The 22,496-nt window shown below is 47.7% G+C and overlaps 11 protein-coding genes across 11 annotated transcripts; 4 read left to right on the top strand and 7 right to left on the bottom strand.

Annotated features, from left to right (window-relative positions):
• Nucleotides 1-463: 463 nt before the first annotated feature.
• BKA55DRAFT_521768 (major facilitator superfamily domain-containing protein) lies at nucleotides 464-2,206 on the bottom strand (the record flags this gene model as incomplete). The annotated part of the gene is made up of 5 exons (XM_046188535.1): nucleotides 464-1,073; nucleotides 1,124-1,568; nucleotides 1,627-1,921; nucleotides 2,006-2,056; nucleotides 2,105-2,206. 5 exons carry the CDS (start codon nucleotides 2,204-2,206, stop codon nucleotides 464-466), a joined length of 1,503 nt encoding a protein of 500 aa, XP_046044388.1.
• A 748-nt stretch (nucleotides 2,207-2,954) lies between these two features.
• On the top strand, nucleotides 2,955-3,439 carry BKA55DRAFT_597641 (uncharacterized protein; the record flags this gene model as incomplete). Its single annotated transcript, XM_046196108.1, has 3 exons — nucleotides 2,955-3,020; nucleotides 3,082-3,192; nucleotides 3,287-3,439. The coding sequence occupies 3 exons, from the start codon at nucleotides 2,955-2,957 to the stop codon at nucleotides 3,437-3,439; spliced, it is 330 nt and encodes a 109-aa protein (XP_046044387.1).
• Nucleotides 3,440-3,845: 406 nt separating this feature from the next.
• Nucleotides 3,846-4,672, bottom strand: BKA55DRAFT_522027 (glutathione S-transferase; the record flags this gene model as incomplete). The annotated part of the gene is made up of 4 exons (XM_046188551.1): nucleotides 3,846-4,013; nucleotides 4,072-4,189; nucleotides 4,257-4,498; nucleotides 4,550-4,672. 4 exons carry the CDS (start codon nucleotides 4,670-4,672, stop codon nucleotides 3,846-3,848), a joined length of 651 nt encoding a protein of 216 aa, XP_046044386.1.
• A 234-nt stretch (nucleotides 4,673-4,906) lies between these two features.
• On the bottom strand, nucleotides 4,907-8,312 carry BKA55DRAFT_579209 (uncharacterized protein). The gene is made up of 5 exons (XM_046193817.1): nucleotides 7,979-8,312; nucleotides 6,648-7,923; nucleotides 6,323-6,592; nucleotides 6,122-6,260; nucleotides 4,907-6,070 (listed from the first exon to the last, which is right to left on the bottom strand). Exons 1-5 carry the CDS (start codon nucleotides 8,125-8,127, stop codon nucleotides 5,235-5,237), a joined length of 2,670 nt encoding a protein of 889 aa, XP_046044385.1. The 5' UTR covers nucleotides 8,128-8,312; the 3' UTR covers nucleotides 4,907-5,234.
• Nucleotides 8,313-10,102: 1,790 nt separating this feature from the next.
• On the bottom strand, nucleotides 10,103-11,965 carry BKA55DRAFT_136632 (uncharacterized protein). The gene is made up of 3 exons (XM_046184871.1): nucleotides 11,504-11,965; nucleotides 10,966-11,453; nucleotides 10,103-10,910 (listed from the first exon to the last, which is right to left on the bottom strand). Exons 1-3 carry the CDS (start codon nucleotides 11,750-11,752, stop codon nucleotides 10,601-10,603), a joined length of 1,047 nt encoding a protein of 348 aa, XP_046044384.1. The 5' UTR covers nucleotides 11,753-11,965; the 3' UTR covers nucleotides 10,103-10,600.
• Nucleotides 11,966-13,703: 1,738 nt separating this feature from the next.
• On the bottom strand, nucleotides 13,704-15,665 carry BKA55DRAFT_521893 (uncharacterized protein; the record flags this gene model as incomplete). Its single annotated transcript, XM_046188543.1, has 2 exons — nucleotides 13,704-14,259; nucleotides 14,308-15,665. The coding sequence occupies 2 exons, from the start codon at nucleotides 15,663-15,665 to the stop codon at nucleotides 13,704-13,706; spliced, it is 1,914 nt and encodes a 637-aa protein (XP_046044383.1).
• A 413-nt stretch (nucleotides 15,666-16,078) lies between these two features.
• On the bottom strand, nucleotides 16,079-17,141 carry BKA55DRAFT_579205 (D-isomer specific 2-hydroxyacid dehydrogenase). Its single transcript, XM_046193816.1, has one exon. The coding sequence runs from the start codon at nucleotides 17,064-17,066 to the stop codon at nucleotides 16,092-16,094; it is 975 nt and encodes a 324-aa protein (XP_046044382.1). The 5' UTR covers nucleotides 17,067-17,141; the 3' UTR covers nucleotides 16,079-16,091.
• Nucleotides 17,142-17,435: 294 nt separating this feature from the next.
• On the top strand, nucleotides 17,436-18,324 carry BKA55DRAFT_694787 (ribonuclease E inhibitor RraA/Dimethylmenaquinone methyltransferase; the record flags this gene model as incomplete). Its single annotated transcript, XM_046200086.1, has 5 exons — nucleotides 17,436-17,485; nucleotides 17,545-17,722; nucleotides 17,774-17,944; nucleotides 17,992-18,048; nucleotides 18,106-18,324. 5 exons carry the CDS (start codon nucleotides 17,436-17,438, stop codon nucleotides 18,322-18,324), a joined length of 675 nt encoding a protein of 224 aa, XP_046044381.1.
• Nucleotides 18,325-18,459: 135 nt separating this feature from the next.
• On the top strand, nucleotides 18,460-20,088 carry BKA55DRAFT_579202 (uncharacterized protein). The gene has a single exon (XM_046193815.1). The coding sequence runs from the start codon at nucleotides 18,643-18,645 to the stop codon at nucleotides 19,639-19,641; it is 999 nt and encodes a 332-aa protein (XP_046044380.1). The 5' UTR covers nucleotides 18,460-18,642; the 3' UTR covers nucleotides 19,642-20,088.
• On the top strand, nucleotides 19,792-20,733 carry BKA55DRAFT_136598 (uncharacterized protein). The gene is made up of 3 exons (XM_046184870.1): nucleotides 19,792-20,020; nucleotides 20,066-20,262; nucleotides 20,315-20,733. Exons 1-3 carry the CDS (start codon nucleotides 19,941-19,943, stop codon nucleotides 20,581-20,583), a joined length of 546 nt encoding a protein of 181 aa, XP_046044379.1. The 5' UTR covers nucleotides 19,792-19,940; the 3' UTR covers nucleotides 20,584-20,733.
• Nucleotides 20,734-21,374: 641 nt separating this feature from the next.
• BKA55DRAFT_694784 (uncharacterized protein) lies at nucleotides 21,375-21,748 on the bottom strand (the record flags this gene model as incomplete). Its single annotated transcript, XM_046200085.1, has 3 exons — nucleotides 21,375-21,566; nucleotides 21,629-21,691; nucleotides 21,743-21,748. 3 exons carry the CDS (start codon nucleotides 21,746-21,748, stop codon nucleotides 21,375-21,377), a joined length of 261 nt encoding a protein of 86 aa, XP_046044378.1.
• Nucleotides 21,749-22,496: the final 748 nt, after the last annotated feature.

Genomic DNA, 22,496 nt, shown 5'->3' with positions numbered 1-22,496 from the left:
CCCAATCCAATTACGACTAATAAAACCACTACTTATCTCCCCTCATCAAACTTAATATAGCGCTCAAGAATTAATAAACCTACTTTAAGTTGGAGTCGCGTTTACCGTGAACCTGATCCATCTTAGTGATAGGACGAGACGGTTCGACAGGCAAGATAGAAAGTACACAGGGTTGCTTGAGAAGTTCTAATAAGATGTGTGGTGATTGTGCTGACATTTGTTTAGAAGTTCAAACACAGGGTACACAAAGTCAAGCGGGGTTTGACTTTTTAGCTCAATCTTTTGAGTCAACTGGATTAATGTTGGGTAACGGTGTTCACAAGTCTAAGAATACAACTATGAAAAACTAAGATATTGGCCATTCATACCTAAGCTATGGACTGTTTGAGAACTCCAAGTGAGCTGAAGAGGACCTGGCCGTCAGAGATGTTTGGTTTGATACTCAGGTTCGGTCCCGTCTACTTTACAGAAATCTCTTAGCGCCATAATGCTGATGAACGAAAGAGGCCTTGACCCGAATCCAAGGTCCGAAGACCAACAGGACAATGGTAAAGCCAGCTAGCAAAACCCACTGAATTATGGCCATCTGCAGAAACATCTTTTCGACACCGACCCTTGCAAGCCAATTTGAAGCCGTCTTTGTCAGCCCGAAAGGGATGATATGGGTCACGGCATTCATCAGAGCCGTTACCTCGGCCGCGTCGTAAGGGTAGCTATCGACACCATAGGACAGGACAGAGGTGGGAATGAGCATGAGGCTGGCAGCTTGCATGGCATAACCAACTGCTGGCCCTACATACGAACCCTTGGTGTATGTGTACCCAAACAGTAAGAGGCCAGATGACGAGAACAGAAACGGGACCACCAGAGTGACGAGTCGGTATTCAGGCATATGCTTGCCCTTGCGGCGGCCGATAAATGAGGAGACAGTGTCGGTCAAGGGCCCGGCAATGGGAAAGGCAATGGCTACGCCGACTAGACTCGTACACGCCCAGTTGCCCAGTTCAGCAGGGCCCCAGAGGAAAGGGGGCGCGGCGAACAATTGGTTGGAGATAACAGAGATAGTGGCGACCCTATAAAGAGTTAGAAATGGATTTGACAGCAAAGGCACTGTGAGATTTACCAAGCTAACACAATTCCCCACATGCCTGCAGAGAGAATCACGATGGGATCGAACATGAATTCGATCTGCAGCAAGAACGAAAGAAACCATTGCCTCAACCCACCACCTCGTACGTGCGGGTGTCTCGTATAGAAAGAGTTCTGCTTCCATGTTGTGAGCGAGCTCTGGGTGCGACCAAGGCCAGTGGTCTGGTCAAGAATATCGGCGTCGACATCAGCACTGGTTGCGCCCGCCTCAATCTCGACGTTAAAAGCAGTCTCTGGACAGAAAAGTGCAAGTGTAACAAAGTTGAAGCCGCTGAGAATAGCGAGGAGAATAAAAAACCAGCTCCATCCTCTAGCTTCGATCAAGTGGCCGGCGATGAGAGGACCACCCTGAGCTCCGATACAGAGACTCACGGCGTACAATCCCATTGCCTTAGAGTAGTTCTTCTCCAAGAATATTTCTGTGATGGGAGGAGTCAGGCCTTGACTGGTATTAGGACCAAAGGGGTGTTTTCTTACCTCCTACAACGGCAGGACCAACAGCTTGAACTGCGCCAGCACCGAAGGCCCCGAGAATTCGAGCACCGAGAAGACTGTCCATTGAGGCTGCCTGGGAACACCAAACGCATCCGGCCATGAACATTATTTGAGATGCTAGCAGGACAGGTCGTTTCCCAATCACTACAGCGGTTGGGATCCATATGAAGGAACCCAGGCCTATGCAGAGCACAGAGTACGCGACTATATCGCCCGCCTTGTCGTAGTTGCTGTGGAAGTCGTATACGAGAGCGGTCAACCCAGCAGAAATACCGGCCTATTTAGACACAATTGTTAGTTTAAGGATGTCTAGACTGGCGGATCTAAGAGATAGTACCGAATAAAAGTTACCGCAAAAGACCATGAAGCAAAGATTGGCCAGAACCATCAGCTTCAGGCCTCTATTCCATGTCTAGAGATAAATGTCAGTATTGAACTGGGAGTAAAAGAGCCGACTCACCTTGGGATGGTCTCGCAGTTCTTGACCTGTTGGAGTGCTTGGAGCTCGGCTAGTATTCTCCACTCTCGACACTTCTGCCTTTTCTGTGCTTGAGGAATCCATTGCGCGTGTACTTCTAGTCTTGGTTCAAAGCACTTTGTCGTGATGACGTCTGACACGATAAAGGGAGATGTATTATCATAAATAGTTTCGTGATTACATACGAGTGGCTCACGGGTACCACTTCGGTTACCCCACTACGGCTTGGAGCATGCTAAGCGAGTTTGTTGGAAGAGCGAAGTATGAGGCTATGCTAACTAGACTCGACAAAGCTTGGAAGCTAGATACCAACCTTGAGCCATTTGCAGCTGATGACAAACTGGACTCCCAGGACAAAAACACTTGGCCAGCCGTAGTGCAGGTATATCACCGAAATCTCCAGTTGCCACCTCGTCAAAATTAATAATTACTCAAACCTCTACATGTGCATTCACGACAGCATCTTCAGAAGCATAAGCATTGTTATAGAGTCTCCAGAAAGTTGGAGGCTTTACCAGCCCCTGACACCTACAGGTCACGAGATCGAAAGGCTTAGCTGCTGGGTTGATAATCTGGGGAATACTTTAGCCGAGATCGATTTCCCCACGATCTGTCGGCTCCACGTTGGGCAATAACTTGCCCGGGAAAGAGGCATCGATGATCGGCACTTTCGGAAATCCAAGCACCTTTCCGAATATCATTCATGCGCTACTTATATTGGGTTGTGGACAAAACTCACCGCCAAGCTACTTACCACTCATTGTACCAAGCCACCCGTACACTTTATTTTAAGTATTGTACCTTGTTTGTGTCATACAACGCCAGCTGCAAAATGGGTATCAACCGTGTCGTCCAGTTCCAGTTCAAGTCAGACATTGGCAGCGATGCTATCGACAAGGTCAGTGTCCCAATCCCTCATCTCGCAAGGCGTGACTGTTGATCCAGTCTTTAAACTTTAGGTGTCCGCCAAGATCCAAGGGTTGAGGAAAACGTGCTTGCACCCTGAATCCAAAAAGCCTTATATTCAATCTATTCAAGGTGGCGCCGATAGCGCGCCAGAGGGCTTACAGGTGAGACAGCTCATGTTATTCTCCATCAGCAATTACTCCTCTCATCTGCTGATTACGTCCCACCTCGAACGAGATCACTGATAAGTAACAATAGCAAGGTATCACTCATGCATTCGTCATCCAATTCGACAGTCCTGAAGACAGGGACTACTACGCCCTCAAAGACCCAGTCCACCTCGCTGTCGTGGCAGAGCTGGGCCCTTTGGTAGAGAAGGTTCAGATTATTGACCTACCAAGAAATGATTGAGCAAGAGTCTTGTTGAAAATTTGGTGCTTTGGTGGCGGTGGCACTGTATAGTGTATCTTTTGCAAGAGCGAGGGAGAAATGAAGTTGTATTAAAGAGTCATGCTTTTCCAGCCTATAGAACATTCCAATTACATATCACGATTATCTCCTCGTAGGAGCGTTATAGGAGCCTGTAGCGATGCGAAATCCCATTAGCTTAGCATCGCGTCGCACTCTACAGTTTAATGTCATGAGCAGAGTTTTCTAAAGCAGATATAACTTTTGAATGAATTCGATAAACCCATAAGCCTGCTCCTTGTGCTTTGTGCTTTGTGCTACACGACCTCGTTGACATAGTTATCTTCAAGTTCTACATAACAAGTTGTCTTGTCTATTGTTGGAGTATATGAAAACTTTTGAAAGCTATCTAATGCTGCACGGCCTTTGCCGAAACAGCCTTTGATGCGTCACGCTGGCTTATGCGTTCGGCCCATGCCGCCACATTCTTCCTAGAGTCGATCAACTCTCCAAGTTGCAAGCGGTTCCTAATAAATCCTAACCAGGGGACATGAAAGAGATCAACGAGGCTATAGTCCTATATATGGGTTAGCAATTGCACTTACTGTGTTACACACGCTTTGGAAATCACAAACCTTTCCAGCCAGATACTGTTGAGCCTCGAGTTTCTTCTCATAGTAGTCAAGCGTGGTGTTGAGCAAAGCCTTCTGTTGGTCAACTATCGCTTGATCGGTGTTTCCGAGGTTAAACATCCTTTTTAGCCATACGTCAGCCAGAACGTTCTTCTCAAGTAATTTTCAAAAAGGTTGGAGTAGCTTACTTCTTAAAAATGAGCTCAAATCCAAGGGCAGAGACAGCAGGCTCAAAATAAGCATATTCCACGCTAGCAGCTTGCTCAAAAGCCGCCAAAGCTTCCGGATCATCGCTGGGCGGAGCAAGATGGGACTTTTGCTTCACAGCCAGGTATCTAGCAATGGCTCTAGACTCAAAAATCTCGATTCCATCATCTTGGAACACTGGAACCTTGGCGAATGGATGGTGGTCTCTGACATACTCAGGATTCTGTATTTTGTGTAAGCTGCTAGCCTCAATGGTGCATGTGCTCTCACCGACGTGGTGCTGTCCCTTGGAGAGGTCTACAACTTTGAAGTCATACTCAATACCGAGCTCTTCCAGTGTGAGTAGGACTCTTTGGGTGCGAGTTGATGCAACTGTTCCAAGAACGGTGGGCGCCATGTTGGATAAGAGGTATGTCAGGTATGTTTGGGAACAAGAGACACGATTTAGTCAGGACCAACTAATTTAAACAAAGATTTAGGTTTAATGGGTAGATGAGCTATTAAATGTCATTGTAAATCAAATCAATCCTAGTCGGAATTACGGAATGGAATGAGCACACTGCGAACCAGTGTGGAGCCGATGGAGCCGAGAAGACAGGCGCGTCCCCTGTCTTGAGGCATCGATTGGGTTAGGAATTTTGTCTTTTGAATTCATATCCTTGTTCTGACAATTGCAAGGGGAGGTCATTCGGTGGTGATGCAGATGATGGATCATAAGAACACCCAGCAATATGAAAACCCATGGAACAGCCGCGTCAGACCCGGTACTGTACAGTGACACATTGCAAGCTACAGGTCATTACCAGAATGATGGCCAAACCTCAGTATAGCTTTTCTAAACTCAACCTTAATAGAATGTATGGTGTTCAATTATAATCACCAGCAGAAGACATGCAAAACCCTTCCTGAATGCTCGGAACATGCTACGTAGTGCGTAAACTTTTCAAGCTCCTCGGAACTCATCCATGGGCCATATTAGACGTCTCACTCGCTCTCAGACGCAACAAGATCTGAGCATATGCGTTACTGATACCCCAGCCTTTCAACGATCTCATAAGCACCACCGCATCGTCCAACAACTTGGCTCTGCCCTCTGCACAAAGCAGATTACCGATGCCCGGTAACTTGACTCGGCTCCACCCCATCTCGATCCAGGAGTTAGTCTCCATCTGGTCCAGGGGCTTCGGGCCAAGCACCACAGCTGGAGCCGTGCGCGAGAACAAAAACCCATCACGGTACCGTTCAGCAAGCGCCGAGTAAAGCCACAAAACCAACACTGCCTGGAGAAGCGAGACAGGTGTACCGAAGTGCGATGACCGGCTTGACCGCACTACATGGAGGATGCGCGAGGCATAGAAGCACCCAAGCCTTCCTTGCCCGGACGATCCTCTCCACCGATCGCTAATCGCCGCCCAGTCCTGATTGTCAAGCTTGCCGTATATGCATCGAATAATTGTTGGAAGTAGGCTCTTAACTGGAATATTGTGTGTCATCAAAGCAGCCAGGGCCATGATCTTGTGCGTTGTCGATGCCTTTACTTCATCAATGGATTGCTCCATCTGGTCGGTCTCAATCAGATTCAGAAAGTCAGTCAAGACATTGGACGCCTGTAGTTTGTCGTGATACGAGAAGCCTGGAGTACCAGGCTGGTCTGCGCTCCGATCCTTGATAACATTTGTGAGATGCTGCAGCATAACCTGTTTGCCCAAGGTGTTGGTTCTCGACCATACGAAGCGCCAACTATCTTCGGCGATGACACGCTCCATCGTGGGAAGTCCACCAGAGCCAGAGTTTTCTCCTCATGTCAGTACAGATCGGATCAAGAGTATTATGAGTTTTAACTTACCAACGGCAGGAAAGTTGGCCCAGCACTGGGCCGTCGATGCACCCCAACGATCATCCGGCCGAGGCAGAGATATCTGCAGTTCAGACAGCCTCATAAGACTAGTAAGGTCGAAATGCGCGCTGAATGCAGCATCCAAGAGCTAGATAGTTCAATACTCAGTAAATACTGGCCAAACGTCACATTTATGAAAGTTCGACTCACCCAGATGGCAAAGCCTGCCCGCCGCCGCTCTTCGTCCAGCAGCCAAATCTGCCATTTCTGAGCATGTGGCAACTGAAGCTGAGCAAACTTGTCGACGGGAAACATGTTTGTAAAAAGACGCTTTCGTCGTCCCAGAGTTACGGGCAAGGCTTGCAGCAATTCGCCAATCTCCAGAGACCTCCGTTCACCACCATAGAGCAGGCCGATATGGTTCAGGAGGATAGTTTGCGACATCCAAAGCTCTCTACCGTTGGAGTTCTGTCGTTCACACTGTTTCTCTATCAGCCCCGGGTCCTTTTGTTCTGCGCCATCTAGAGTCACTTACCATCGTTGAGCATTGTCGTCGAATAGTCTCATGCATTGCCCTTGAGCATGCCTGGGCATCTTTGATGGTTGAAAAGTGTGCACCGATGGCGGCCACTGTAAAGATAAGCAGCCAATGCCTTTTAGACGAGGAAAAAGTCGACTTGTGCAGAATAGGCATCACTGGGTGGAAGTACTCAAAGTACAGCTGGACCCATGCATTTAACACTGGCGTTGGCGGAATAGCCAGATTCCTAAAATGCGGGAAATTACCATTGTTCTGTATTTCCGTTGCTGCCTCGGCCACATTCTTGGCCACTTCTTCAGGGATATCATCTACATGTGCCAAATTCTCATGATCAACGTCCTCGGCCGTCAGGTGAGACAAATCGGGAAAATTGAGTTGCGCGTCCAGTTCAATCGAGACAGGCACATATTCTCTAGGCTCAACCGCATCCCTGTCAATAGTGGGAGAGTGACTGCGGCTATAGAGCTCTGCCACAGCTGATTGATCGACCATTGAAGAGGCTGGTGTAAGCTGTGAGGTGATGGGTTGCTGGGGCGCTTTGAAACCTGCATGGTCGAACCAGAGCTCATTGATGGCGTCGAGAGATGCATCGTTCTGAAGAAAGAGGGGCGCAAATGATTGATCGGCGCCATAGTTGAGCCATCCGTTAGTTTCGAAGGCGTCGCCGAATAGTAGAGAAGGTAGGGGTGCCGGCACCGTATTCACAGAGTTGAAACTTGTCAACATGTCGTCAGTGTCAAAAAGTACGTCAGCGGGGCCAGGCTGAGTGCCATGATACCCGATAGATGCGCTATGTTGTGCAACAAGCAGCGGGTCGATAGGTTGGGCATTGGCATTGAGGTCGTTGGGTTTGGATAGCTCGATGAATGGATCATGAACCGGAGAGATGTAGTTGTTGGCATAATTGGCTGTGTTAGAGCTGTTGTCTTGAACAGTTGCGGGCGGTGAGAGCGGTGAATTTCTACTATTCAGGTTGACATTGATGCTTTCGAGAACCTCAACATTGATTGGGGCTTTTTCTCGATTCCGTTTGGCGGTTGGTCTATCAGAGCTAGTCTCTGACATCTTTCGCTTCGCATGTGGCTCGTAGTAGCAGTCATTGTCCTGTTGCCGACATCTTTGACATGGGTGCTCGCCATCGCATCTCACCTTTGAGGTACTGCATGGCTTGCAAGCCTGCGATACTCGACGGCGATCATTAGGACGATCACGGCTGTCTTGACGATCGGTGCTTAGATGGAGAGTTGTATGGTGACGAGCAAGAGAGTCGCTACAGTGGTCAGCGCTGGTGCAGCTTGGGGGCTGCGCAGGTAGGGTTTACTTACACCCGACCAAAGCTTTGTCCACATTCAGAGCATGTGAATGGCTTCTCTTTTGTATGAGTGCGTAGGTGTCGCTGGTAGTGCTCCTTGCGTTGGAATGGGAGATTGCACGTCTGACAGGAAAACTCTGCCTGAGTGCTAGGCGGGCTCATGATTATGCTTACTCCCAAGCTGTAATGATGTGCTAAGATATGACGTTGTTCAATATTTACGTGCACGCCGGGGATTGACGGTATTCAAGAGTGAAATATGTAAAACAATATGGTCCTGACGTTGTTGAAGACGTTGAAGTTTGGGGAAAAAAGGTCTGGATTCTATTCGATGATTTCCTTACCCCGTACTTCCAAGGTTCAGATCAGCTGCAGGGTCCACTTCTTACCCCGGAATTTAGCGCAGGTGGTCTCAGGATGAGTAATTCGGAAATCGGAAGTCTTCCGATAGCCTGCTTGGTGAGGTAGCCCCGAGACCTTTTCTTAATTTGGTCTGGTTTGCTGAGGGGCTGCGAATAAGCCTCGGAGCTTTCGTCTAGACAAATATTACTAAGCGGCATCTAGAGACAGAAACACAATCCGCACTATCTAAAGTTACCCTGGAGAGCAATCGCAAATGATAATGCATTTCACGGTGCAAATCTATTGTCTTCAAGCTCTGTCCAGGCATTCCCAGGCCAATGACGGCGACAAGGTTGATATAACAGTACTAGAAAGTTCCAGAGGTGCGCGACATGCAATATACTCATCTATCAATCATTCTAAATCTGAGTAGGAATACATCAACCCAGTAAGGAACGTTTGGGCAGCTTCAGCAGGCGCTATCAAAGTATTACAATTTTGCTGTCACTCTTAATGAGGAGTATAAACAGTTCTCACCTCCCAGTCCACACTTCAAACTTGATCTGGTTAAAGACTCTTTTTAAATTGATGACTTTGGCATTACAGAGGAGACCAAAGCTCAAAAACAGGCCTTGATTAATAAGGTCATGAATCTCAGCTTGAGCAGTATAAAACGGTGGTTATTTCGTCCCTTTGTCTGGGGCGATTCGAAGGCTTTGAAAACAGGAAATACCACAAATTGTCGAAAAGCTTAACATCACTCAAGAGCTTGCCACCAACCAGGTGTTAAATAAACCTTGACGAGTAACGAATTGGAGAAGACATTGAAGAAGTTCGGGGCATGAAATAATGATCTTGAGCACCTCATCGCGCCACTTCTTGATGGCTTCGGGTTCTATGGAAACAAAGACCTCCAAAAAAGGCTTCGTCCAGATCGACAGGTCAATATTTTCCCAGGCCGCCTTGATCTCAACAAACCCACTATCAGCCCTGACACCATTTCCAAGGACACCGAAGGTATGAGTGGTATATAACAAGCTTGGCGCGAACATTCCAGCTCTAATCAAGATGTAGATAGCCTCATATCGTGGGAGGTCGTACAGTGCTAGATCGCGAAGCCCAGAATCCTCGTGGAGTACAAGAACCCCTACACAGGCAAACATGGATGATGGTGGCCTTGCTAACGTCACTCAGCCGATGAGGAGCTCTATGGCTCACAGCTGGCTTAGCTCCTCCGCCCTGCTGGTAAACATTCATTTCACACGCTACCATTCAATTCATATGCTTGCAATTCGACAAATGCACAGTATGCGTTCCTTTTCGACTTCCCGCCGGGTACATCCACGCACAGGCCAAAAAGCCTCAACGATTCTATCTTGTCGAGTGAAGACGGATCAGGCTTCAAACTAGAGCTCAGCAGCGCCTCCAAGTAGCAGACACTTGCTCGCGCAATCGGAGCCTTCCATTCAAGACGGATGGCTACACAAGAATATTCGAGTTCATGCCATAAAGGCCTTTTTTCTTCATAATGGCAGAGAATGTGGCTTTGATAACCCTTACTTGACCGATTTTGAGTTCTCACGGCCTGTTGATGGTGTCACGCGTCTTGCTCCCCATGCCATCGATACAGAGCATGAAGTCTACCGCCATCCAGCTCGCCAAGGTTTGTCCAAAAAGCTGATATCAAGGCTTTCATCACATGATTACCGTCGTATCCGAGTCATATATAGATATGCTATATACGGATACATAGCTTGGATTGTATAAGTAACACTTCGTCAACCGTCGTTGCTGTCGTTAAATATAGCTGACTTATACTCTAGTTCTTCTAATAGCTTTTAAATCTACTACAAGTTTATCCTGCCAGCATACTTTCAGCTTGGCCATTACTCTTCAAAGTCGCAGCTCAGACGAAGCTCTCTAAATCTCCAGTGCTGACGATCTTCCCGCTCTCCGGTGTTTCAGCTTCTGCCTAGGCCCGAATACGGCGATGGCTTGGCTTCAAGATCACCACAAGGCGGGACGCTGATCAGTGGATACAAAAAGGGGTCTTCTACCATTCTACCGGATCGTCTTGTTTCTGACTCATGGACAGCAATGTTAGTTGTTACTCGGTTCGGAAGATATCAACCGATCTCACGATCCGAGCCGATCACTTTGTGGAGTAACCACTCCTCGTCATCAACAATCATTAATCTTGAGATATGCTATCTAACTACTACAAAGTTATATTGAAATGAGCTAAACATTACACCTGGTATCTTCAACACGCCGAACGAAAATGGTAAATATTCTACACAACTCTGAACTCGACCGTCTTCTTGATAACATTACCCTTGAGGTCCATATCCTCAAGGTTAATCGACCCATCGCCCTGTGAAGAGCCGCCTTCAATAATATGGTCTGTAGAGTCATTTCGTGTCTTATGCGTGCGTGTGCCGCCATCAACGCCGACAACATGCTCTGTTCTATTTTGGGCAAAGTCATCCTTTTGTGTTGAGGTGAAGCGACCAGGTTGACTGCTCTGATGGACATAGCGATCACGAGAGGAGGGGTAATCCTGGGTGCCATTGAACTTGAGTTTGGACGAAAGAAGATCGATGCTACGAGAATTAGATCAATGACTAAAAAGGTATGTGAGCATAGAGGAGAACTTACTATAACACCATGGAGTATAGGCAGAAGACGGCGTAGAAGAATCGGTCCAGTTGGGTAGCAATGTTCTCCGCCGTCTGGCCAGCCGTCTTGAATGAATGCGTCACAGCGCGAAGCGTACCCTGCAGAGCCAGAAGAGCGACTCTCATTTCCGTGCTTCGAGCCAAGTATTGGAAAAGACCACCATTGCGCGCAATCTCAGCAGATGAAGTCTTGGCCGACGTGAAGAGAACGATGAGGAAGTATGCGCTGAGGCATTCAAGCGACGCGATGAGACCGAAGTAGGCGATGTGAATATGGTTGATGGTAGCCAAGAGATCCTCATTGCCGGCGAGGATGGATCGGACTCGGAAGGTGATGATGACGACGCGAACGACACAAATGCCGGCAATGCCTGACCAGAAAAGCGACATGAAGACCCTCCATCGCGTACCTCGAAGGACTCGTTTCAGGATGATGTAACTATAGAAAAGAAGACCGGCTTCTTGCAGCTAGTAACCGTCAGCTCAGTACTCCCAATTGAGTCATGCATCAATCATACCAGCCAGAATATATCAGCAAACACCGAAGCGATCGCAAGCATCATAGCAGGATGCTTCTGATAATACACATAGTAACACAACCCATTAGCGACAGCTCCCGCCGCTGACGAAAGCATCGGCACAGCAGCGAGGAGCGTCCAGTTGGTGATACCGCAGACGAGACATCCCAGCAGAACATTTCCCATGCAGATGGTCATCAGGATAGACCAGCTCAGCTCGAAAAACACCGGCACTGGTGCATCCGCCATTGTCGATCAGGTAACGCCGAAAGTTTAAGGATGGTAAGAAAAACGAGTAATGAACGTCGGAGAAAAAAGAAGAAACAAAGAGAGAAGGAAAAAGCAATGTGACACTGATGGCGTTAAATGAAGATCTTGGCCTCGATGATCACCCTCCTTTCCAGTTAGTTGGATCTCAGCTGCACTGCTGTCATATCATAAAGTTCCCGATAACCCCCCCTTGATAAAAGCAAGAGGTCGATTAGTTTTCTACCATTGTAAATTAAAAAGATTACCCTTGATTCCATGGCGTCGGAGACAGTGCGCTCCGCGGTAAAAGATTGGCCAGCTGCTCTACTACCTGACAAGTGAAGTGACGGGTTCTCCGCAAGTGGCAGCCTAACCCATGGGGAGGCGTCAACGGTTGGCACATCGGTTTCGAACTAATGACCTTGGTCAAACAACTAACCCTCTTTCGTAAGGTCCTGACTCGTGGTTTCTCGCGGGGAGAAATGAGGGGGAGGATGCGCGCCCATTTAAAGTTTTGACTTCGGCATCTGGTCCAGGCAGTATTCGCTTTCGTTGCCGGTAAGGGGAAAGGTTGAACCCTCCCTTACGGTAATTCGTATCAGGATGTGAACCCCCGTCTCGTTGGAATGAGCTGGACAAACTGTGTTGAACCCTCTCTCCTGATAATTCACTCGGAAGATAAATGTTGGCTGGGCTAATGCACACAATGCCTGATTGCATCATGCCATGTGTTCAATTAGCAGGGCTGATGATAGGACGCAAAACGGCAGAGTCAGAGATCTAGAATGAGTTAGGGGGACTAGTTAACCGAGTGATCCGTCTCCCGATGTGATCAGTGCTCACGGAATGTGTTGTCGCAGCCGAGTTGTCGTCCGCTCAAGGACAAGGCGTCTTGTTCATGCAACAACATGTGTCAGAGACAAAGAATCCTTTAACTTTATAAATCCTTCGCATTAAATATCTCTTCCCTCCTTCACACCATCTGCGTCGCAATATTCATCTGCTCTAGCACCCGTTGTAACCGTTGCATTCTTGTGTTCCTGGGGTAGAATCAATTCGAGACCCGGGGAAGAATGCCTGATAATAACCTTCTTTCTCTTCCGTGGCTTTTTCGTTTAGCTCTCATGTTGGCCGTGTGATAGGCGAAAAGACGCAAGCCACAAGTCGGAGCTTCGCCGATGTTGGAATACACCACCGACGCCACAGACATTCTCACATGTCATCGTAACTGCCGAGTGGCTTGGAGAAATACAGAATGATAGGCCTGCTAAACGGTGGTTGATTCTAGCGACTTTCGATATCCCACTATCCCATGACTAGGCGCACCGAGCCGACGCTACTGAGCCAATATTTTATCTTTAGTATCAGGCTAAAAACCATCATTAGTCAATTTGCGACTGGACTCGACCTTGTAGCTAATATTTATGTAAAATGGCGGAGAGGATAGGGGATGACATGAAGTTTATTACGTCGCATTGACTGGCACAGAGTTCTCGGGGCATTACGGTAGAAGACCCCAGTTTTCATTTTGAATAATTTGATACAGTATCATTGATATTAAAGCGTCACGATGGGGTTTCCCTTTTAGGCTTTAGGCTTCTCATGAACCCAATCCCTATGCTTAAATTTCCTATCCCGGTATTAGCATTCAGCGCCGGATCTCATAGCACGGGGCTTGGGGCGACCGTTCGTGAGGATCTACGAACGCGGAATCTTCCGGGATTTTCAGCTATCCCAGTAGCGGCAGAAAAAGGCTCCAGAGAGGCTGGTCGAGGCTCACGAGTTAGTACAGATATGGATCTACGGGGCGTATCCACTGTTGTGGACTTCTCATGTTTTGATGAGTTTCTAGATCCAGTAAAAAGCTTCAGGGTAGCCGTTTTGAGTTGGGTCAATCCCCTGACGTTCTCTCGTGAAATGCGCAACAAGATAAAAATATCTCAATAATTTACTAAGAATTTCCAACCTGAAAGTCATTGAACACACTGTCTGAGAATTCGTCAAGCCACAACTGCGGAAAGGAATCCAGACTGAAGAACGGATCTGAGCTCGTACTCGTGTCGTGACTAGTCTCATCCCCTCCTTCGGCAAAGACGTATCCAAAATCAGTATAAGGGAAAACTGGCATTTGCGGAACTGCTGGTGGTATCTCCAACGCTGATACACCTTCTTGTTCGACTGTAGTTGCACCAAGTCCCCGTGTCAAGATATCGATGCTGCGTTGGATGCCAGGACAACTAACTGTGATGGCGTTCAAAGCTCTCATAAACATCTTGAATCGCTCAGTAGTACCAGCTCTTCCGTTTTTCATATCCTGGACGACGACTGTAGCTGCGGTATATGTGCAGTAAGCCATGATGTATGTGAAGCGTTGGAAGCCGAAGGTGTTGTCGAGAAGTTTGAGAAGCTGCTCTACGCCTTGAGAGGCTTCCTGGCATGCTTTCCAGCAAGCTGTGTTGGTGAGGAAGGGTCGATGGAGTAGAATTATAGTGGTATGGTACAACATTCTTGACGCCTGTTAGCTGAATGACCGTTGCGAGGCAATATGTACTTACTGTTGGGCTACGAAATGTGTAGGAGGACATATCTGCGCATGATAGTCCACATCTAAAGCGGCAGGTAAACTTGAACGCCAGGAGTACAACCTATCCCTTGTAGATTGTACAAAGTCCAAGACATCTTTCGTTCTCCTGCTCCCATAAATCTTAAAAAGAATATCGTTGATGATGACGCTAATCTTGCAAGTACAGGCAAAACACAGCAACAAATGCGACGGTCTCGGCGTATAGCTCTGGAGTGCTTCATCATCGGGGATGGGATAAGGTGGCCATAATTCGGTCTCTGGCTCTTCTGGCAGAGCAGGTTCCCATTTCGGCGGTTCAGGTAATGATGGCGTTCTCCCGAGGTAGAGACTTAGAGTCTTATCCCAGAAGAAGCATGACCATGCGAGATGCCGTCCCAGCTGCGTCCACCTGACATCCTCACATCTCCCAGGTGATAACGAGAAAAGACCAATATCAATGGCGACCCGAAATGCCATCCCGCCGTACAGCCAAGCTTGTGACACAGAGCCTCTACCAATTTCGCGAGCACTGAACTGCAAGAGTGCTTGTACCAGTGGTATAGACCCTTCATTATGTATCTCATGACTGAACAAGAGTTTCGCCCTGGCGAGTAATTGCTCCGTCAAATGACGCTCTCTGAAACGCGTCGAATGCAGACACAACACGCTCAGTAGGAACGGAGAGAAGAATTTGCCACCAACAGCAGCGTCGCGCAGAAACAGAGCCCGCGGGACAAACATGAAATTCGCGTGAACCCACGTCCAATGCGTCGCGAAAAGACGCTGTATAACGTCTTGAGGAATGCTGAGATAAACTGCTGCGCTCTCGACAGCTTGATCCTCCCAGAACTTCAGCTCAGGTGTTTCCATAGGAAGAGGCTGACGAGTTTCAGGGCTGTGTGCCACGGTAATTTGACCTGTCGTTGCTTGTGATGGCGTATCTCCGGGGGCATGAACTGCTGACGTGGTGTCGTAGTAAGCACGAGTGGTATCTAGAGTACCGTCCGCAACCTCAATGGTCGGAAGAGTCTTTGTAAGCGCTGGTACCCTCGCGCTTTCTGCTAGAACAGCTGTGCAAGTTTGCAAAGGAGCAGCGCTAGTTGCACCCTTGTTCTGCATGTCCTTAATCGTCTGCTCAAGCTGTGCAATCTTGTCCGCCATAGCACGGATCTGCGTCATAGGTGGTGGTCGATCATATTGGCAGGTCTCGTTATATGCTATACAGATACCGCAGATGGGCTGGCCACCATCACATCGGACCTTTCGGGCACGGCAGTTGTTGCATGTCAATCGGGCTGCCTTCTTGGGTCGAGGCGGGGAATCCTTTCGCTCACGCCTCGTCTTTGGCATCGCGAGGCTTTCATGTAGATGTGTAAGTAGTGATGTCCTCTCAGTTTTGTGTCAATGCCATTCAGTATAGGCTGATTCATCCTGGACATTGAAGAAGGCAGAGACAGGTTGATGAGAAGTTGAGATGAAGCGTTGGAGTGGCCGATCCCGGAAGAGCTTGTATCTATTCTGGGCTAGCGCTCTCCACTCCGTAGCATCATCCTGAGATGGACGTCATCTTATTGGAAGATGGAGAGTTAATGAGATCAACATCATTGTACTGAAAGAAACGCACTCCTTTCTTTTTTTTCGGTTTTCTTTTTTATTTTTATTTTTTTATTTTTATTTTTATTTTTATTTTTATTTTTTTTATTTTTTTTATTTTTTTTTTTTTTTTTTTTTTTTTTTTTGTTTATAATACTCTATTTTGTACTCTCGATTAAGCAACTAAGCTACCCTATTCCCTTTGTCCTCCCCTCTCAAAAGCGCCATCGTGATTTCCGCAACCGCCATTCCACTCTGACTCTGATTCTCAACCGTTGAAGCTCCAACATGCGGCGTCAAAACAACATTTGGCAGCGACAGCAACTCTGGGTATGCCTCAACAGTCGGAGGCTCAACGAGCATGGCATCTAAGCCAGCACCAAACAGCTTTCCACTTTTCAGTGCAGATAGCAATGCGACTTCATCAACAATCCCTCCTCGTGCGCAGTTGAGTAGAATTGCACCGTCCTTCATAGTGTTAAACTCTGCGGAGGAAATGATGTTCTCGGTGTCTCCGGTAAGAGGCAGATGAAGAGTTACAACATCTGATGTTCTCAGAAGATCATGCAGCGTTGAAACCTGGCGGAAGTTGCTTTCGCCAAAGGTTCTAAGCCACTGGTTTCCATTCGAGAAGGGGTCATAAGCGACGATATTGCCTTCCATAGCTCCAACCCACTTCTTAGCAACAGCGAACCCAATATTTCCCATTCCAACCACTCCCAAAGTCTTCTTGAACAAGCTCTTTCCGAGAGTCTGACTTCTCACGATAGACTCGCCGTTTCGCGTTCGACGATCAATCTCAGCGACTCGTCGTGACAGCGTCAAAGCCAACGCGAGTGTGAGCTCAGCAACTGCTTCTCCGTTCAGACCGGGGGTGTTGTACACTTTGATGCCCGCAGCCGTAGCTGCTTTGAGATCGATGTTGTCGACGCCAACGCCTTGTTTGACGATGTATTTCAGCTTTTTGCATTTGGCGAGTTCATCAGCGCCTAAACGAGTCTCGCTGCGGAGCATGACTGCAGTGGCATTCTCTGCATATTGGCTCTTATTTGGGTCTTTTGGGAGAATGACATTGATGTCGGATGATTGTTGCAGGACTGCGATGGCGTCTGGATGGTATGGGTCTAGGACGTAGACTGCTGGTTTGGGGTCAGCCATGATGACGGTCTGAGGAAATAAAATGGTAAAAGAGTCCGGTTGGTAATTCCAATTCAATGCAGCCTCAAATGTGGTATTTGTATATGATTTATCCACAAATCGATTTCCACTTGGGCTGTGTTTTCACTGGATGTTCGCCCGGGAGAGTTTCCCGGAAATTGTCCCGGACAACCTCCCGGAAACTTGCCGAAAGACCGATGCGCGCATTTTAACTCGCCACAGCCCATTCACAATTTCTTTTCAGATGATATTATATATAATAACATCAAATTTGTACCAATGAACTTTCCAAGATCATTCCGCAAGGTCCTCGTCGCCAATCGAACTCCATTTCACCGTTACATCTCTACAGCTGCGGCTTCATCCACAATGGTATCTTCAGACCTTTCTCTCGCCGAAAAGCTGCGCTCTTATTCCACGTAAGTGTCAACATCAAAAGGCACGGTTGTAAGTGGTTCTAATATGAACTTCGGTGCAGGTGCGATGTATCAGATGCATTGCTCAAAGTGGGCGTTCCTCATGGCGGCTTTCTTCCCAACCTCAGCATGTGGTCACCTGTTCGACAAGAAGGCGATAGAAAGCTCATCGGACCGGCATACACCGTCAAGTTTGTCCGCAATACCCAGACCAATGCGCCAAAGCTCAAAGAGCATTACGTACGCTCCTAAGACTATCTTTATGTGTGAAACTCTTCTAATGGGTTGAAGATTGATACCATTCCAAAGGATCACGTTGTCTTCATCTCAGCGCCCCATGGCATCTTCAACGCTGTGTATGGTGGTCTTATGAGCACTCGTGCCAAGTATTCTGGAGCCGTCGGCACGGTTGTCGATGGTACCTTTCGAGATTTGCAGGATCATCGCAAACTTGATTATCCAGTAGGTCAGCCTGAAAATGGCTCTGTTCCCGCTAATATAGTAGATAGATCTTTGCCCGTAATGTCGGCACGCCGAGCTTTTACGAGGTTGCTCGCCCCAGCGAGGTACGTGTCACGCTGCTACCCATGAAATACATACGATTCATAGCTAACAAAGAGTAGATCAATGTGCCTGTGAAATTACAGGACCCGGCTCTTGACGCGACGATCAATCCAGGAGACATCATATTTGGAGACTTAAATGGAGTTGTTTGTGTCCCCAAGGAAGTGCTATCCAAGATAGTTGAAATCTTGCCGGGGCAGGTTCAAGCTGATGATAACATGGCGCGGGATATCGCTCAAGGCAAGACGTTCACGGCTGCGAAGAAAGAATACCGTTGAAGGTATATAAGAGAGATTGTAAAGGATTTCTATTGAGTTATGAATGCCAAGAAGACACCGAATTAGTCTACTGGTTTGTAATTCGGAAGTGAATAACCCCAGCGGAGTACGGAAATGACAGCTTGTAAGCGGCAATACTCGGAGATGACCGGGTTTAGATAAGCAAGATAAGGAAGTAACTTTAGGGTTTCACAACAACAGCTCGAAATGCTGACTCGAGAGCCCAAGCTATAAAACTACGCCTGTGAAGTAACTTTGAGCTCTTTTATACCTTTCAGGTTATTCATTCATTCAGGTTTTGACTTGTCAGACATCAAGATGTTGCGCTGGGGCATGCTCGGAACGAGCTTCATCTCCGACGTGGTCGCCCGCTCCATCCTCGCCAGCAAAAACTCCACCATCGCCGCAGTCTTTGGCCGCAACGAAACCCGCCTGACAGCATTCGCCGACAAACATGGCATTGCAGAGCGATATACTTCTATCGATGAGCTGCTGGACACGGCTGAGATAGACGTCGTGTACGTCGGTCTGCCGAACCATATGCACACCCCCGCAGTTCTTGCAGCTGCTAAGCGAGGCAAGGCGATTTTGTCAGAGAAATCATTGGCGACTACGATGGAGGATGCCGAGGCGATTAAGAAGGCTGTTAAGGATGCGAATGTGTTCTTTTTGGAAGGGCTTATGTATCTTACGCATCCGTTGATGAAGAAGACTCAGGAGCTGCTTCTTGAGGGCAAAATTGGGACGGTGAGAGGCGTATCGGGGTATTACTCTGCCAATATCTGGAAGAAAGCGAATCCTCTGAGCATGGGGACTATCTACAACCTGGGCTGCTATCCAGTTTCATTGCTGCACTTCGTCGTTGAGACAGCTTTCGGCAGCGATGCGTTTGCAAAGCGTCAATTGCACGGCTTCGGCAATATCTCGAGGGAAGGCAGTGTCCATGTCCGCGACGCATCACTGACAGTCCGTTTCGACAACGGCGTGCTGGCAAGTCTTCAATCGACTGACAGCTACGGCAACGACTCTTCATTTGCGATTCTAGGAGATAAAGGCAGGATCAGGTTCGTCACGAACCCTTGGCTACCCATCGCAGGCGACAACATCATCGAGGTCAAAACCTACACCGGTTCAACGGAACAAGTTGTTGTACCTGCAGACATGGATGCATTTGGATATCAGGTGAAGAAGGTGGAAGATTGTTTATCCCGCGGTGTAAGGACGGCGGAACGGCCTTCGCCGAATGTTGATCAGAGCGTTGAGATCATGGGTCTGTTGACAGAGTGGGAGGCTCTGATTCAGAGTCAGCACAAGTGATAGTCTCTACCAAAACTTGAGCAATGGGATCCACTATTCAATGCTGCATAAAATCCCGAATCATGAAGATACTTTTCGATACGACAATGACGTGTTGTGGACTTCTTCATGTTTCTTCCGCTAGCGGGATCGGGACAAGCAACGAGGATTCAAGGTGGTGACGTCAGCGTTACGAGCTCTATAGACGTCTCCGTATTTATTTACAACTTCCTGTTCCTTTTGGCTTTCGATTTTCCGTTCAGCTTTGTAAACGACTTCTACGTCTTGCTTCAATTGCTTGACTTTAAATAATTACAAAAATGTCTGAATCTCTTGCCGCTTTCCGATCTGGGAGGAGTGATGAGCTCCGGAAGCTTGCGGAAGAGCACTTCCAGCACGAGTACGTCAAAACGAATTGAAGAATAAAAATACTAACTTGGTCAAGTTTGAACGATAATGACCGCGACATCCTGAGAACTGCCGGAAGCAAAGTCTCGACCCATACAAGAGTAGGCTCCCTGTTAGGCCTTGGTTTCGGCATCTTGTGCGCTTTCAGACTACGAAAGATGCGATTGGCCTACTTCAACGCCTTCAGAGCGATGGAGAAGCCTGTCGAGGTCAAATTTGCAGATGGCCGTACCCGTACGTCATGTCTTGCAATACGCATTATGCTCTTATACTGACTCCTTCACAGAACCCATCCCAGATCTCACCGCCCAGCTCGCGCCTTCAAAATGGGGTGATGCTGCCACATATTTCTTCTTCTCCATTGGAGGTTTGTTCCTAGGTGGTGAAACAGGCCTTCTCTCAGGTACTGCCTCAGCGTCACGCACTATCACAAAGAATCCCGAGGCCAAAGAACGGATAGAGAAGGCATGGAAGAACTATCGCATCGATGCGATGAAGCAGGAGATTAAGAAACTGGAGGGAAAGTCAAAGTTTGAGCAGCTTTTCAGCTCATGAGAATAGACGGATCCAGATTGTATTTTTGAGAAGCTTAGGTAACTAGGATTGTCTATGATCGCCAAGACTGAATCAAAGCGAAAGCACCAGAATCACCAGTAATCCCTAGAATTACCAGATAACCCTAATAATTACTCTATAACTAACGTGGTTAATAAGCTTGTGACCCAGATAAGTATGTGACCCAGTCTTATTTCTACCTTAAACTCGATTTCTTAAGAATTCTTTAAAAATACAAATTAAGCTTAAAATAGCTATAATTTTAATAAGTTATATATAAGTCTTAAAATAAGTTATATATATATATATTTTATAGATTTTTTAAAAAATCCTATGTAGCTATAAACTCTAAACCTTATTTATATCGAGAATACTTGTACAATCGCGCCTGCGGGATACTGAGAAGCAGCTTACTGGTAACCGCCAGAAGACATGGTTCCCACATTATATCGGCGACAAAGACCGTAGAGGAACGAGCCTCTCATACCGTGGACCAGCTGTGTTGAATGACCACCTCGATTATGGCCACGTGGATAAGATGAAAACGATGGGACGAGATGGGTCCTAAACGGAAGTATGTGTGTCTGAAACCTGGCACTTAAGCGGGCAGCATGAAACCTATACAGTAGATGTAGATTGATGCTTATATATTGTACAAGGTAACGACTGTGAATCCAAGCCTTGGCCATTCACCTGGTTGGAGCGGTAGAGGTGGAGTTGTCCCAGTAACCAGTCCATCTGATCCGCCATTCTAAGTAGAACCCGCTCCGCGTAGTAATAGTTTCTCATGTTTAACACTGAAGTTCACCGCACTGCTGGCACGAGTTCCGAGGGCCATAAGAGCAAGCGTTACCGGTACCCGCCTGGCATTCATAAACGTACCCGGTCTTGCAACCGGGGTTGGCGGGGTCATCATAGCCGCAGAACTGTCCCTGAATGCCATTGCAGTGGCAGGTGGTAGGAGTGCAGGCCCTCTTGTCCAACTGCGAATGTGTCAGTTACGACTGATCCAGGTGTTAGATAAATAAAATGACGCGAGACATACGGAGCTGTCCAGAGTTCCGGCAAAAACGGCGGTCGCAAGAGCGACGAGACTTAGGGCGGTAACCTGAGGCAGAAGTCAGTTATGATTATTCCATGCTCAGGATTCATCACACACCTTCATGTTGAGTAGGTTGAGAAAAGACGCTTGACGAAAAGTAAAGGTGCGAGATTGTCGGAATCTTGTAGAGACGGAAATGGGAGACAAACCAAGGCCTTTTTATAGGTATATTGCATGTCCAAGCGTTAGAGCTAGCGGACCAGTCTTACGTTTCTCGATCAATCCCAGCCCCTTTCTGCTCTTTGGATTACGCCCGTCTTCACGTCACTGTATACATCAGACGCCAGAGTCAATTTTCTCCAAGCGCACCGCTATGAGACAGGGGATGTAGGGTACAATTAGAAGGAATATCCACAAGAGATGGCTGGGTGGATCTGATTATGAGACTTTGTGCATAAGCTGAAAGATCAATATCGTGTGGTCGAGGAATGAGACCGAAGCGGCCAACTACGACCCCATGGCATCGCACCGATTTACAGTGTATCCATTGCCGTTCTTGGACTGACCGCCATAGACCCCGCAAGTAGCAGCCAGTGGGATCGTCGTTATTATAGCAGTGTAGGATAGAGAATGCCGAGTTGCTCAGGTTGACAGTGACATGCGATGATCCGAGGTCTCCCCCATATACCCCGGCCATCCGACCGACCTCTCCGACCAGCCAGTCACAACTTGACATCAAGCCGCCTGGTTAGCGGCCGGCCCCATAATTAGAGGTAGCGCTCTCAGCCTGAGGTAGTTCTTGAAGGAAGAGGCAGAAGAAGCCTGTCTTGTCAAGTGTAGGACTACGACCTGCTGTTGTCCATTGAAATCG

Source organism: Fusarium redolens (genome assembly GCF_020744475.1).
Source record: "Fusarium redolens strain MPI-CAGE-AT-0023 chromosome Unknown BKA55scaffold_17, whole genome shotgun sequence".
Taxonomy (NCBI): Eukaryota; Fungi; Ascomycota; class Sordariomycetes; order Hypocreales; family Nectriaceae; genus Fusarium; species Fusarium redolens.
Note: the sequence above shows the minus strand (reverse complement) of the source record. Positions and strands in the feature narration are given on the sequence as shown.